We start from the raw sequence: 15489 nt of genomic DNA on the forward strand, positions 1-15489 counted from the left end.
GAGAACAGTAACCCATGGTGTGTGTTTACTACAGTATAAAGCAGAACAGTAACCCATGGTGGGTGTTTACTACAGTATAAAGGAGAACAGTAACCCATGGTGTGTGTTTACTACAGTATAAAGGAGAACAGTAACCCATGGTGTGTGTTTACTACAGTATAAAGGAGAACAGTAACCCATGGTGTGTGTTTACTACAGTACAAAGGAGAACAGTAACCCATGGTGTGTTTACTACAGTATAAAGGAGAACAGTAACCCATGGTGTGTGTTTACTACAGTATAAAGGAAAACAGTAACCCACGGTGTGTGTTTACTACAGTATAAAGGACAACAGTAACCCATGGTTTGTGTTTACTACAGTATGAAGGAGAACAGTAACCTATGGTGTGTGTTTACTACAGTATAAAGGAGAACAGTAACCCATGGTGTGTGTTTACTACAGTATAAAGGAGAACAGTAACCCATGGTGTGTGTTTACTACAGTATAAAGGAGAACAGTAACCCATGGTGTGTGTTTACTACAGTATAAAGGAGAACAGTAACCCATGGTGTGTGTTTACTACAGTATAATAGAGAACAGTAACCCATGGTGTGTGTTTACTACGGTATAAAGGAGAACAGTAACCCATGGTGTGTGTTTACTACAGTATAAAGGAGAACAGTAACCCACGGTGTGTTTACTACAGTATAAAGGAGAACAGTAACCCATGGTGTGTGTTTACTCCAGTATACAGGACAAGAGTAACCCATGGTGTTTACTACAGTATAAAGGAGAACAGTAACCCATGGTGTGTGTTTACTACAGTATAAAGGAGAACAGTAACCCATGGTGTGTATTTACAACAGTATAAAGGAGAACAGTAACCCATGGTGTGTGTTTACTACAGTATAAAGGAAAACAGTAACCCACGGTGTGTGTTTACTACAGTATAAAGGAGAACAGTAACCCATGGTTTCTGTTTACTACAGTATAAAGGAGAACAGTAACCTATGGTGTGTGTTTACTACAGTATAAAGGAGAACAGTAACCCATGGTTTGTGTTTACTACAGTATAAAGGAGAACAGTAACCCACTGTGTGTGTTTACTACAGTATAAAGGAGAACAGTAACCCATGGTGTGTGTTTACTACAGTATAAAGGAGAACAGTAACCTATGGTGTGTATTTACTACAGTATAAAGGAGAACAGTAACCCATGGTGTGTGTTTACAACAGTATAAAGGAGAACAGTAACCCATGGTGTGTGTTTACTACAGTATAAAGGAGAACAGTAACCCATGGTGTGTGTTTACTACAGTATAAAGGATAACAGTAACCCATGGTGTGTGTTTACTACAGTATAAAGGACAACAGTAACCCATGGTGTGTGTTTACTACAGTAAAAAGGAGAACAGTAACCCATGGTGTGTGTTTACTACAGTATAAAGTTGAACAGTAACCCATGGTGTGTGTTCACTACAGTATAAAGGATAACAGTAACCCATGGTGTGTGTTTACTACAGTATAAAGGAGAACAGTAACCCATGGTGTGTGTTTACTACAGTATAAAGGAGAACAGTAACCCATGGTGTGTGTTTACTACAGTATAAAGGAGAACAGTAACCCATGGTGTGTGTTTACTACAGTAAAAAGGAGAACAGTAACCCATGGTGTGTGTTTACTACAGTAAAAAGGAGAACAGTAACCCATGGTGTGTGTTTACTACAGTATAAAGCAGAACAGTAACCCATGGTGGGTGTTTACTACAGTATAAAGGAGAACAGTAACCCATGGTGTGTGTTTACTACAGTATAAAGGAGAACAGTAACCCATGGTGTGTGTTTACTACAGTATAAAGGAGAACAGTAACCCATGGTGTGTGTTTACTACAGTACAAAGGAGAACAGTAACCCATGGTGTGTTTACTACAGTATAAAGGAGAACAGTAACCCATGGTGTGTGTTTACTACAGTATAAAGGAAAACAGTAACCCACGGTGTGTGTTTACTACAGTATAAAGGACAACAGTAACCCATGGTTTGTGTTTACTACAGTATGAAGGAGAACAGTAACCTATGGTGTGTGTTTACTACAGTATAAAGGAGAACAGTAACCCATGGTGTGTGTTTACTACAGTATAAAGGAGAACAGTAACCCATGGTGTGTGTTTACTACAGTATAAAGGAGAACAGTAACCCATGGTGTGTGTTTACTACAGTATAAAGGAGAACAGTAACCCATGGTGTGTGTTTACTACAGTATAATAGAGAACAGTAACCCATGGTGTGTGTTTACTACGGTATAAAGGAGAACAGTAACCCATGGTGTGTGTTTACTACAGTATAAAGGAGAACAGTAACCCACGGTGTGTTTACTACAGTATAAAGGAGAACAGTAACCCATGGTGTGTGTTTACTCCAGTATACAGGACAAGAGTAACCCATGGTGTTTACTACAGTATAAAGGAGAACAGTAACCCATGGTGTGTGTTTACTACAGTATAAAGGAGAACAGTAACCCATGGTGTGTATTTACAACAGTATAAAGGAGAACAGTAACCCATGGTGTGTGTTTACTACAGTATAAAGGAAAACAGTAACCCACGGTGTGTGTTTACTACAGTATAAAGGAGAACAGTAACCCATGGTTTCTGTTTACTACAGTATAAAGGAGAACAGTAACCCATGGTGTGTGTTTACTACAGTATAAAGGAGAACAGTAACCCATGGTTTGTGTTTACTACAGTATAAAGGAGAACAGTAACCCACTGTGTGTGTTTACTACAGTATAAAGGAGAACAGTAACCCATGGTGTGTGTTTACTACAGTATGAAGGAGAACAGTAATCAATGCTGTGTTTTTACTACAGTATAAAGGATAACAGTAACCCATGGTGTGTGTTTACTACAGTATAAAGGAGAACAGTAACCCATGGTGTGTGTTTACTACAGTATAAAGGAGAACAGTAACCCATGGTGTGTGTTTACTACAGTATAAAGGAGAACAGTAACCCTTGGTGTGTGTTTACTACAGTATAAAGGAGAACAGTAACCCATGGTGTGTGTTTACTACAGTATAAAGGAGAACAGTAACCCATGGTGTGTGTTTACTACAGTATAAAGGAGAACAGTAACCCATGGTGTGTGTTTACTACAGTATAAAGGAGAACAGTAAGCCATGGTGTGTTTACTACAGTATAAAGGAGAACAGTAACCCATGGTGTGTGTTTACTACAGTATAAAGGAGAACAGTAACCCATGGTGTGTGTTTACTACAGTATAAAGGAGAACAGTAACCCATGGTGTGTGTTTACTACAGTATAAAGGAGAACAGTAACCCATGGTGTGTGTTTACTACAGTATAAATGAGAACAGTAACCCATGGTGTGTGTTTACTACAATATAAAGGAGAACAGTAACCCATGGTTTCTGTTTACTACAGTATAAAGGAGAACAGTAACCCATGGTGTGTGTTTACTACAGTATAAAGGAGAACAGTAACCAATGGTGTGTGTTTACTACAGTATAAAGGAGAACAGTAACCCATGGTGTGTGTTTACTACAGTATAAAGGAGAACAGTAACCCATGATGTGTGTTTACTACAGTATAAAGGAGAAGGTAGTGTCACAGGGGTCGTGGAATGGAGACCAAGACGCAGTTTGGATAGTGCTCATTGTCAATACATTTTAATGAAGACACTTTACAAAATAACAAAACGACCAACACAGTCCCGTCAGGTACTTAGACTCGAACGGAAAACAACTACCCACAACCCCAAAGGAAAAACAGGCTGCCTAAGTATGGCTTCCAATCAGAGACAACGAAAGACACCTGCCTCTGATTGGAAACCATACCCGGCCGAACATGAAAACCAACACATAGAAATAGACAACTAGAACAAACCCACATAGAAACAGAAAACCCCAAATACCTACAAAACAAACCCCCCTGCCACGCCCTGACCACTCTACTATGGCAAATTACCTCTTTCCCTGGTTAGGACGTGACAAATAGCCTCTACTGGTAATCAACCTTTACCATAATTGGTGGAAAAAAATAACAAAATCTCCCTTGTAAATTATAATATCTGCTGGTCATAATTGTTAAAAAAAAAGCCAAGGTTAATTCATATGGAACAGAGATATACACGACCATTCAAAAGCCTTCCCTGTAGCTCAGTTGGTAGAGCATGGTGTTTGCAACGCCAGGGTTGTGGGTTCGATTCCCACAGGGGGCCAGCACAAAAAAAAAAAATTTAAAAAAAAAATGTATCAAGTGAAATGTATGCATTCACTACTGTAAGTCGCTCTGGATAAGAGCGTCTGCTAAATGTAAAATGTAAAATGTAAAAGTTTAGGGTCTCTTAGAAATGTCCTTGTTTTTTGAAAGACAATCACTTTTTTTTGGTCCATTAAAATAACATCAAAATGATCAGAAATACAGTGTAGACATTGTTAATGTTATAAATGACTATTGTAGATGGAAACGGCTGATTTTTTATGGATTATCTACACAGGCGTACAGAGGCCTATTATCAGCAACCATCACTCCTGTGTTCCAATGGCACGTTGTGTTAGCTAATCCAAGTTTATCATTTTCAAAGGCTAATTGATCATTATAAAACCCTTTTGAAATTATGTTATCACAGCTGAAAACTTTTGTCCTGATTAAATAAACAATAAAACTGGCCTTCTTTAGACTAGTTGAGTATCTGGAGCATCAGCATTTGTGGGTTCGATTACAGACTCAAAATGGCCAGAAACAAAGAACTTTCTTCTGAAACTTGTCAGTCTACTCTTGTTCTGAGAAATGAAGATCTCGTAGTTTGAGAAACAGACGACTCGAAAGTACTCAACTGGCAACTTCTTTAAATAGTACCCTCAAAACACCAATCAACAGTGAAGAGGCGACTCCAGGATGATAACATCATAACTATGTAATAACATATATGGAATCATTTAGTAACCAAAAAAGTGTTAAACAAATCCAAATATATTTTAAAATTGAGATTCTTCAAAGTAGTCACCCTTTGCCTTGATGACAGCTTTCAACACTCTTGTCATTCTCTCAACCAGATTCATGAGGTAGTCACATGGAATGCATTTGAATTAACAGGTGTGCCTTGTTAAAAGTTAATTTGTGGAATGTATTTTCTTCTTAATGAGTTTGAGCCAATCAGTTGTGACAAGGAACGGGTGGTATACAAAACATAGCCCTATTTGGTAAAAGACCAAGTCCATATTATGGCAAGAACAGCTCAAATAAGCAAAGAGAAATGACAGTCCATCATTACTTTAAGACATGATGTCAGTCAATCTGGAAAATCTCAAGAACTTTGAAAGTTTCTTCAAGTGCAGTCGCAAACACCAACAAGAGCTATGATGAAACTGGCTCTCAAGAGGACTGCCACAGGAAAGGAAGACCCAGAGTTACCTCTGCTGCAGAGGATAAGTTCATTAGAGTTAACTGCACCTCAAATTGCAGCCCAAATAAATGCTTCACAGAGTTCAAGTAACAGACACATCTCAACATCAACTTTTCAGAGACTGTGTGAATCAGGCCTTCATGGCCAAATTGCTGCAAAGAAACCACTACTTAAGGACACCAATAATAAGAAGAGACTTGCTTGGGCCAAGAAACACGAGCAATGGACATTAGACCGGTGGAAATCTGTCCTTTGGTCTGATGAGTCCAAATGTGAGGTTTTGGTTCCAACTGCCGTGTCTTTGTGAGACGCGGAGTAGGTGAACGGATGATCTCCGCATGTGAGGTTCCCACCGTGAAGCATGGAGGAGAAAGTGAGAAAAGCAGCCAACAAGTGCTCAGCATATGTGGGAACTCCTTCAAGACTCTTGGAAAAGCATTCCTTATGAAGCTGGTTGAGAGAATGGCAAAAACTGTCATCAAGGCAAAGGATGGCTACTTTTGAAGAATCTCAAATATAAAATATATTTTGATTTGTTACTACATGATTACATTTTATACGTTTTGATGTATTCACTATATTCTACAGTGTAGAAAATAGTGAAGTGGTATGTAAAATATTGTATTTTTTTAATTTTAATTTTGCTTTTTTATTCTGCTTTTTTTCCAGGGATGCTGCAGTACCCTCTATGCCTTCATCTATATTAAAGGATATGCACCTTGTGAGCTTTCCTTAGCATATTACAAGCACAGGATCTAACACAGCCACCAAGCCAACCAGCCTTATTTTAACAATGCTCCACTCACTGTGTCCTACAAAACACTTGGGAACACCAAAGTAAATATGATAAGAACACAACAACATTACGCACCGTGCTGGGGGTCGGCACCGAGGCAGAATTAGCACCTGCCTCGTGGAATTAATTAGATATTTTGCGGTGTGAAATGAGAGAGAGATAGAAAGATAGAGAGAGAAAGAGAGCTAAAGAGAGAGAAGGAGAGAGGCAGAGAGAGAGGCAGAGAGAGAAAGAGAGAAAGAGAGAGAGAGAGACAGAGAGAAAGAGAGAGAGGTGGGCAGAGAGACAGAGAGAGCGAAATAGAGAGAGAGAGGCAGAGAGGCAGAGAGAGAGAGAGAGAGGCAGAGAGAGAGAGAGAGAGGCAGAGATGAGCGAGAAAGAGAGAGAGAGAAAGAGAGAGAGAGACAGAGAGAGAGAGGCAGAGATGAGCGAGAAAGAGAGAGAGAGAAAGAGAGAGAGAGACAGAGAGACAGAGAGAGAGAGAGAGAGAGAGAGAGAGAGAGAGAGAGACAGAGCGTGTGTAAGAGAGAGAGTCATCACTAGCGCAGCGAAGCAGCGTGAGGCCAACACATGCCAGATGACTACCAGCACCTGTTATCTGAGACAGAACAGAGCTACAGATCCTCTCAAAAACATCTCTCGCTCTCTTAGCTACACAAAATAACGTTTTTAAATAACTCCTAACTCCAACAGAAACAATCCACATGCAGGAAATCGAAACGTAATTTTAACGCAGTTGTTGAGAGACAAAGATACATTAAATGATAGTCCATCTAAAAGCCCAGATACCAGCAACTGTAGCGTAGTATTTGAAGTTTATTGTACCTGTGTCTTGGCCGCCTAGCCATGCGAAGGTTGGTTTCTGTAGAGAGCAACTCTATGTCCGTGTCCTCTCTGAGCGCTGCGCTGCGGTTCTGTTCTGACTGTCTCTCCTGTCTGCCGAGGAAGAAGGAGCAGGTTGACATTAAAAGAGTGAAGGATCACGCAGGCTTGTAAACAGAGCGGAAAGCCACGAGTCCCGCTATAGCCCCTCCTCCTCCTCCTCCTCCTCCTCACCCTCCTCCTCCTCTTCCTCCTCCTGCAACCCGCTCCGTTTGGCGCCTCGACATAGGCGCGTATTCCTTACCCTTTCCGCGCTAAACTCTGTCGCTACTTTTCAAGAGGTTCATTCTCGTTTTTTCTTGGAGGCAAAAACATAAAAAAAGTAATTTGTGGACAGGGAAGGGGGTTTATTGTATCTGAGGACAATGTAAACAATTGTGGACGTAATGTTTTTGGCATGGAGTTGAGTGGACCTCGTGGTGAAGCAAGGTGGCATGGTGGTTTCTCCTCTCTCTACCTGTTGCTGGGCTGCTGCTGCTGTTGAATACTAGTTTACTACAGTTATTTTACTATTTATCGTGCTACCGAAGTAGGCTACTGCCTCTATTCATATCGATGTCGCGTCGTATTGATAACGCCTAAAATGATTAACCCTGGTGCGTTTTTTTGTTATTGTTGTTGTTGAACGGCGGTCGTACAAAACATTTTGTGTCCTAAATGAAGGATAAAAGTGCTCTTGTATCGTGAGATGAGTCATTCAAGTGAATTTTATGACCGTAGCCTATTCCCCTAGGCTACTGTAACCTATTTCATGTCGCGTATCGATAAGCTAAAATGATCAGTGAGTTTGTAAACAGCAGTGGTCTAACGTCAACAGGGAAAACATTCTCTAGTAATGAAAGGAGATTCATTTCAACTCTATAATTATGAATAATTAGATCGTAGTTACCTATTTATAAACTAGGTTATTGTAGCCGTATCGGGGTATTGATCAAAAATGAGGGAGTTTGTGAAAAGTACTGATAAATTACGTGTGTGACTTTATGTCAGTAGGGAGAGTGTTGTTGTAGCCTAAAGATGAGAAAATTAGTCATCGTTGACTTTCACTTTGAGGTGAAATGACATGCTAATGTTAATTACCTTCAGATAGCACCATCTTCTCATGATCACTCAGGCAACGTGTTTGGGTTAACTTCATGTCACATTGTGGATATTATTTGATCTATATATATGTGTGTGTGTTTTACAGGTCCATTAAAAAACAAGCCAGTCTGGGACAACCGGTTTTTCCTCATAAACACAAAACTAGAAGTCAAGTTTGTTTTTGTAAAGCCACATAACCATGATGTAATCTCAGGGCCTGTCTCTTCAGTGTGGCCTAGAGGAGAGGAGTCCGATGGTCACACTTACTTGTATAAATGTATGTTCTCATAGGTATTGTTCTTCCCGATACACTATCGTATTGTCTCAGTCACTTACAATTACCGTCAATCCCCCCCCCCAAAAAAAAAAAAAAACACGCTATTGTCCCCGGGTCACTCATCCAGGCGTGATGGGGGTCAATTCACCGAACAAAACTTTGCATGCGGCGTGGACAGACACCGCGCACGTAGTTAAACCGTTTTATAGTAGGCAGGTACTCATTAGTCCTGAAATTAGAGAGTTAACATCTTTAAAACACTATTTTGGTATTAAGGTTAGATTGTTTGACACAAGCAAACTTTTTTTTTTAACAAATCTAATTAAACACGTTTACCTTTTATTTGGTCTTTGCTTAGTTTCCTGCATAAAAAGTGTTTTTCTGATTATGTTTATTAAAAAAATGCATCCGAATTATGTAAATGAATAAATTCAAAAAAAAATTCATAGTGTATGACTCATACTGTACCTACAATACATTAACATTTGAGTCATGAAGCAGATGCTTATCCAGAGTGACTTACAGTTCGTTCCCTCATCTTATGATGGGGCTACCTGTTGCCTGGATACATTTCCCTGCAGCACACACCTGAGTGTACCTGTGTGTTGTGAGACACTCAGGTACGGCTTTCTAAGTCAAAGTCTGGTGTTTTTCTTCTCCCTAGAGGGCAGTAGTAAAAATGACATCTTGATAAAGCCCTGACTAACACACACACACACACACTTTCACTCTGGCTCTCTCTCTCACACACACACACTCCCGAGGTAACTCCCTCAGCTCCTAGGGGTTAGAGACAGACCTGTTGTCAAATCTACCACATTAGGACCACTGCAAATAGAAATGTCATGACTAGAACTCACCAAATTCCTTATTTTACATGTTAGGTAGGCATGTTTATTCTATGTGGTATAGTTCTATGACTATGTCCCAAATTGCACACCATGGGCCCTGGACAAAAGTAGTGCACTATATATAGGGAATAGGGTGCCATATAGCTCTGGTCTAAAGTAGTGCACTATATAGGGAATAGGGTGCCATAGGGCTCTGGTCTAAAGTAGTGCACTATATAGGGAATAGGATGCCATTGGGGAGTAATTCTATCTGAACGTTCCACAACGTTTGACCTGGCATGCACAGAGCCTGTCTGTCTGTCTCCTGGCCAGTGGGATGAGGTCATTTGCATGAGCACGATTGGACAGGTTAGTGCTGCCATTGTCAAGGCAGCCCTCTTTGCAAAGCATTGTGTGGTCGGGTAGGGTTATTTGAATACTTCTTAGCCCTGAGATGTTGAGCTATAGTCAGGTTTTCAAAGCTACTGTGAGATATATCATAGGTTGGGGTGAGGAGGGGATGGGAGGGGAGGGAAGGAAAAAAGAGGAGAGGAGAAGAGAGGAGGGGAGAGGAGAGTGGAGGAGAGGGGTGAGGAGAGGAGGTGGGGAGGAGTGGGGGGAGGAGAGGGGAGAAGAGAAATGGAGGGGAGAGGAGATGGGGAGGAGAAGAGGGGAGAGAGGTGAGGAGAGTAGGGGAGAGGAGGGGAGGATAGGTAGGGAGGAGAGATGGGGGAGGAGAGGGGGATAGGAGAAGAGAAGAGAGGAGGGGAGGGGAAGGGAGAGGAGAGGAGAGTGGAGGAGAGGGGCGAGGAGAGGAGAGGAGGTGGGGAGGAGAGGGGAGAAGAGAAATGGAGGGGAGAGGAGAAGAGGGGAGAGAGGTGAGGAGAGGAGGGGAGGATAGGGAGGAGGAGGGGAGGAGAGGAGGTAGGGAGGAGAGATGGGGGAGGAGAGGCGGGGAGAGGGGGGATAGGAGAAGAGGGGAGTGGAGAGAGGAGAGTGGAGGAGAGGGGCGAGGAGAGGAGGTGGGGAGGAGAGGGGGGAGGGGAGGAGAGTCTTTAATTCAGTCTATAATTCAGTTTATAATTCAGTCTGTAATTCAGTCTTTAATTCAGTCTATAATTCAGTTTATTATTCAGTCTATAATTCAGTCTATAATTCAGTTTATAATTCAGTTTATAATTCAGTCTATAATTCAGTTTATAATTCAGTCTATAATTCTGTCTATAATTCAGTCTATAATTCAGTTTGTAATTCAGTCTGTAATTCAGTTTATAATTCAGTCTATAATTCAGTTTATAATTCAGTCTATAATTCTATAATTCTGTTCTGATGAGGTAAAACAGTTGAACTAAACTCATGGGGCATCCCCCCCCAAGCATACAGTGAGACACCCCCCACCCGAGGTGAGTCCGGAGGCACCCGACCGTTTACCTCTGTTTACCCCAACTGTTTACCTCTTCAGATCAGATCTCTCCTTTCTCTGTTTACTCTGTCATTCCACTCCTCTCCCACACCATCTCTCTGCTGTCTCCCAAATGACCCCTACTCCTCTCCCACACCATCTCTCTGCTGTCTCCCAAATGGCTCCATACTCCTCTCCCACACCATCTCTCTGCTGTCTCCCAAATGGCACCATATTCCCTATTGAGTGCACTACTTAAAGAAAGTTGTGCACTATTAAGGGAATAGGGTGGCATTTGAGAGAAAATCATAGGTTAATATGGTGCAGTCCTGCCAGATACGGTGAGCAGCACATCTGTAGTGTATATGAAACCTGAGTCTGAGAATCTATCCTGTATGGCCCTGTCAGATACGGTGACAGTCTGAATCTTCCCTGTATGTGTCACGGGCTGGCTCGAGGAACAACAGGAGAGGTAGAGTCAGGCGCAGGAGACAGAGAGAGTTCGTGACCACCCTTCTTTATTTGAAGCACTGTACGTGGTCGACAAGGTATAGGGGCGCAGCCCTGAACGATTCTGCGGTGGTGTACACAAAATAAAAGAAACCACTGGCAGAAGGAGAAACTAAATACACGTTCTTACGAACACACAAAACCCGGACAAGCAACACAATCACGTACAACCACATACATCCTACGCTAACCTAAATAACCCCCCCTTACTAATGACTAACCCAAAACAGGTGTGTGCCTACCTAGACCTAACCAAACGAAAGTGAAACAAAAAGGGATCGATGGTAGCTAGTAGGCCGGCGACGACGACCGCCGAGCTCCGCCCGGCCGAGGAGGGGCGCCACCATCCGTCACTGTCGTGACAGTACTCCCCCCTGACGCGCGGCTCCCGCAGCGCGCCGACGCCGGCCTCGAGGACGCCCGGAGGGCGAGGCGCAGGGCAATCCAGATGGAGGCTGTGGAACTCCCGGATGAGCGCTGGGTCCAGTATGTCCTCCACCGGTACCCAGCACCTCTCCTCCGGGCCGTACCCCTCCCAGTCCACGAGGTACTGCAGGCCCCTCGCCCGGCGTCTGGAGTCCAAGATGGACCGGACTGTGTACGCCGGGGCCCCCCGATGTCCAGGGGGGGTGGAGGGACCTCCCGTACCTCATTTTCCTGCAGCGGACCAGCTACCACCGGCCTGAGGAGAGACACATGAAACGAGGGGTTAATGCGATAATAAGAAGGAAGTTGTAATCTGTAACACACCTCGTTTATTCTCCTCAGGACTTTAAATGGCCCCACAAACCGCGGACCCAGCTTCCGGCAGGGCAGGCGGAGGGGCAGGTTCCGGGTCGAGAGCCAGACTCTCTCCCCTGGGGTGAACACCGGGGCCTCGCTGCGGTGCCGGTCAGCGCTCGCTTTTTGTCGTACCCTGGTTCGTTCCAGGGATTCCTGCACAGCGTTCCAGGTCTCCCTTGAGCGCTGAACCCATTCCTCCACCGCAGGGGCCTCCGTCTGGCTCTGATGCCATGGCCCCAGGACCGGCTGATAACCCAACACACATTGGAATGGTGATATGTTGGTGGAGGAGTGGCGCAAAGAGTTCTGAGCCATTTCGGCCCATGGCACGAACCTTGCCCACTCCCCTGGCCGGTCCTGGCAGTAGGACCGCAGGAACCTGCCCACCTCCTGGTTTACCCTTTCCACCTGCCCATTACTTTCGGGGTGAAACCCCGAGGTCAGACTGACCGAAACCCCCAGTCGCTCCATAAACGCCCGCCACACTCTGGACGTGAACTGGGGGCCTCGATCTGAGACGATATCCTCGGGCACCCCGTAGTGCCGGAAGACGTGGGTGAATAAGGCTTCTGCGGTCTGCAGGGCCGTAGGAAGACCGGGTAACGGAAGCAGACGGCAGGACTTAGAAAACCGGTCCACAACGACCAGGATCGTAGTGTTGCCCTGAGACGGCGGGAGATCGGTCAAGAAATCCACCGCCAGGTGGGACCATGGTCGTTGTGGAACCGGGAGGGGTTGTAATTTCCCTCTAGGCAGGTGCCTGGGAGCCTTACTCTGAGCGCACACCGAACAGGAGGAGACATAGTGCCTCACGTCCCTCACCAAGGTGGGCCACCAGTATCTCCCACTAAGACCACGCACTGTCCGCTCAACCCCTGGGTGACCCGAGGAGGGAAGCGTGTGAGCCCACCGAATCAGCCGATCGCGAACATCGAGCGGAACGTACTTACGACCCACTGGACACTGCGGAGGAGTAGGCTCCGTCCGTAACGCCCGCTCGATGTCCGCGTCCACCTCCCAGACCACCGGTGCCACCAGGCAGGAGGCTGGAAGTATGGGCGTGGGATCGGTGGACCGTTCCTCGGCGTCATGGAGACGAGACAGTGCGTCGGCCTTAGTGTTCCGGGAACCTGGGATATACGAGATGTTAAACCGAAATCTCGTAAAGAACATCGCCCACCTGGCTTGACGCGGGTTCAGTCTCCTCGCCGCCCGGATGTACTCCAGATTGCGGTGGTCAGTCCAGATGAGAAAAGGGTGACGTGCCCCCTCAAGCCAATGTCTCCACACCTTCAGGGCTCTGACCACAGCCAACAGCTCCCTGTCCCCCACATCATAGTTACGCTCCGCCGGACTCAACTTCCTAGAGAAGAAGGCGCAGGGGCGGAGCTTTGGGGGGCGCCCGAGCGCTGGGACAGCACGGCTCCTACCCCAGCCTCGGACGCGTCCACCTCCACTATGAAGGGCAAAGAGGGGTCCGGGTGCGCCAGCACCGGAGCGTCGGTGAACAAAACCTTCAGACGACTAAAGGCCCTGTCCGCCTCCGCGGACCACTGCAACCGCACCGGGCCCCCCTTCAACAGTGAGGTAATGGGAGCCGCCACCTGACCAAAGCCCCGGATAAACCTCCGGTAGTAATTGGCAAATCCCAAAAACCGCTGCACCTCCTTCACCGTGGTGGGAGTCGGCCAATTACGCACGGCTGAAACGCGGTCACATTCCATCACTACCCCTGATGAGGAAATGCGATACCCCAAGAAAGAGACGGCTGGTTTGGAAAACTCACATTTCTCAGCCTTGACGTATAGGTCATGCTCCACCAGTCGCCCAAGCACTTTACGCACCAGAGACACATGCTCGGCGCGTGTAGTGGAGTAGACCAGAATGTCATCGATGTACACCACTACACCCTGACCGAGCAGGTCCCGTAGAATCTCATCCACAAAGGATTGAAAGACTGCGGGAGCATTCTTTAACCCATACGGCATGACGAGGTACTCATAATGGCCAGATGTGGTACTAAATGCCGTTTTCCACTCGTCCCCTCCTCGGATACGCACCAGATTATATGCGCTCCTGAGATCCAATTTCGTGAAGAAGCGCGCCCCGTGAAATGACTCCATCGCCGAGGCGATGAGAGGTAGTGGGTAACTGAAACCCACTGTGATGGCATTTAGACCTCTATAGTCAATGCACGGGCGCAGACCTCCCTCCTTCTTCTTCACGAAAAAGAAGCTCGAGGAGACGGGTGAGTGAGATGGCCGAATGTATCCCTGCCTCAAGGACTCAGTGACGTATGTCTCCATAGCCGCTGTTTCCTCCTGAGACAGGGGATAAACGTGACTACGAGGAAGGGCAGCGCCCACCTGGAGGTTTATCGCACAGTCTCCTCGTCGATGAGGTGGTAATTGGGTCGCCTTCGTTTTACTGAAGGCGATAGCCAAATCGGCATACTCTGAGGGAATGTGCACGGTGGATACTTGGTCTGGACTCTCCACCGTAGTCGCACCGATGGAAACTCCTATGCACCTGCCCGAGCACTCATTTGACCACCCCTTAAGAGCCCTCTGTCCCCACGAAATCTTAGGGTTGTGAGTGGCTAGCCAGGGAATCCCTAGAACCACTGGAAATGCTGGGGAATCGATGAGGAAAAGACTAATCCATTCCTCATGACCCCCCGCATTACCATGACCAGAGGCACAGTGACCTCCCTGACCAGCCCTGACCCTAGTGGTCGACTGTCTAGGGCGTGCACGGGGAAGGGTTGGTCCAACTGGACCAGGGGAATCCCCTAACTTAGCCGCGACCCCACGGTCCATAAAACTCCCTGCTGCGCCTGAATCGACTAGCGCCTTAAACCGGGAGTGAGGGGAGAAACAAGGAAAGGACACTGACACATACATGTGACGGACAGGGGGCTCTGGGTGAGGCTGGTGCTGACTCACCTGAGGTGTCAAAGGAGCGCTCTGCCTGCCCTCTGGACTCCTAGGGGAGTCTCCCCAGCACCGGTCCACAGTGTGCCCTCTGCGACCACATGAGGTGCAGGAGCGACCTCCCCCTCCAGTCTTCCTGGCTGCTGCCCCCCTATCTCCATAGGCGTGGGAGCAGGAGGACTGGAGGGTGGAATGAGCAGGGCCCGGGTCGGACGTCCGCGGGCGGCCAGCAGATTGTCCAGTCGGATGGACAGATCCACCAGTTGGTCCAGTGTGTGGGTCGTGTCCCGACAGGCTAATTCCCGGCGGACGTCCTCCCTCAAACTACAACGGTAGTGATCTATAAGGGCCCTCTCATTCCACCCTGCTCCCGCGGCCAGGGTCCGGAACTCGAGAGCGAAGTCCTGCGCGCTCCTCGTCTCCTGCCTCAGGTGAAACAGCCGCTCACCCGCCGCTCTCCCCTCCGGGGATGATCGAATACTGCCCGAAAGCGGCGGGTGAACTCTGGGTAGTTGTCCCTGGCTGAGTCCGGACTGTCCCACACGGCGTTTGCCCATTCCAGGGCCTTACCCGTGAGGCAGGAGACGAGA

The 15489-nt window shown here is 46.3% G+C and overlaps 1 protein-coding gene across 4 annotated transcripts in view; it reads right to left on the reverse strand.

The window, feature by feature from the left end:
• LOC106571071 (transcriptional activator Myb) overlaps window positions 1-7214 on the reverse strand; it is a 110220-nt gene extending 103006 nt beyond the window's left edge. For all 4 annotated transcript variants that reach the window (XM_045695507.1, XM_045695506.1, XM_045695505.1 and 1 more), the window contains exon 1: window positions 7025-7214. In XM_045695507.1, coding sequence (XP_045551463.1) covers window positions 7025-7164 — 140 coding nt within the window. In that variant the 5' untranslated portion in view covers window positions 7165-7214. The remainder of the gene's footprint in view (window positions 1-7024) is intronic.
• Window positions 7215-15489: the final 8275 nt, after the last annotated feature.

Source organism: Salmo salar, chromosome ssa15 (assembly GCF_905237065.1).
Source record: "Salmo salar chromosome ssa15, Ssal_v3.1, whole genome shotgun sequence".
Lineage (NCBI taxonomy): Eukaryota > Metazoa > Chordata > Actinopteri > Salmoniformes > Salmonidae > Salmo > Salmo salar.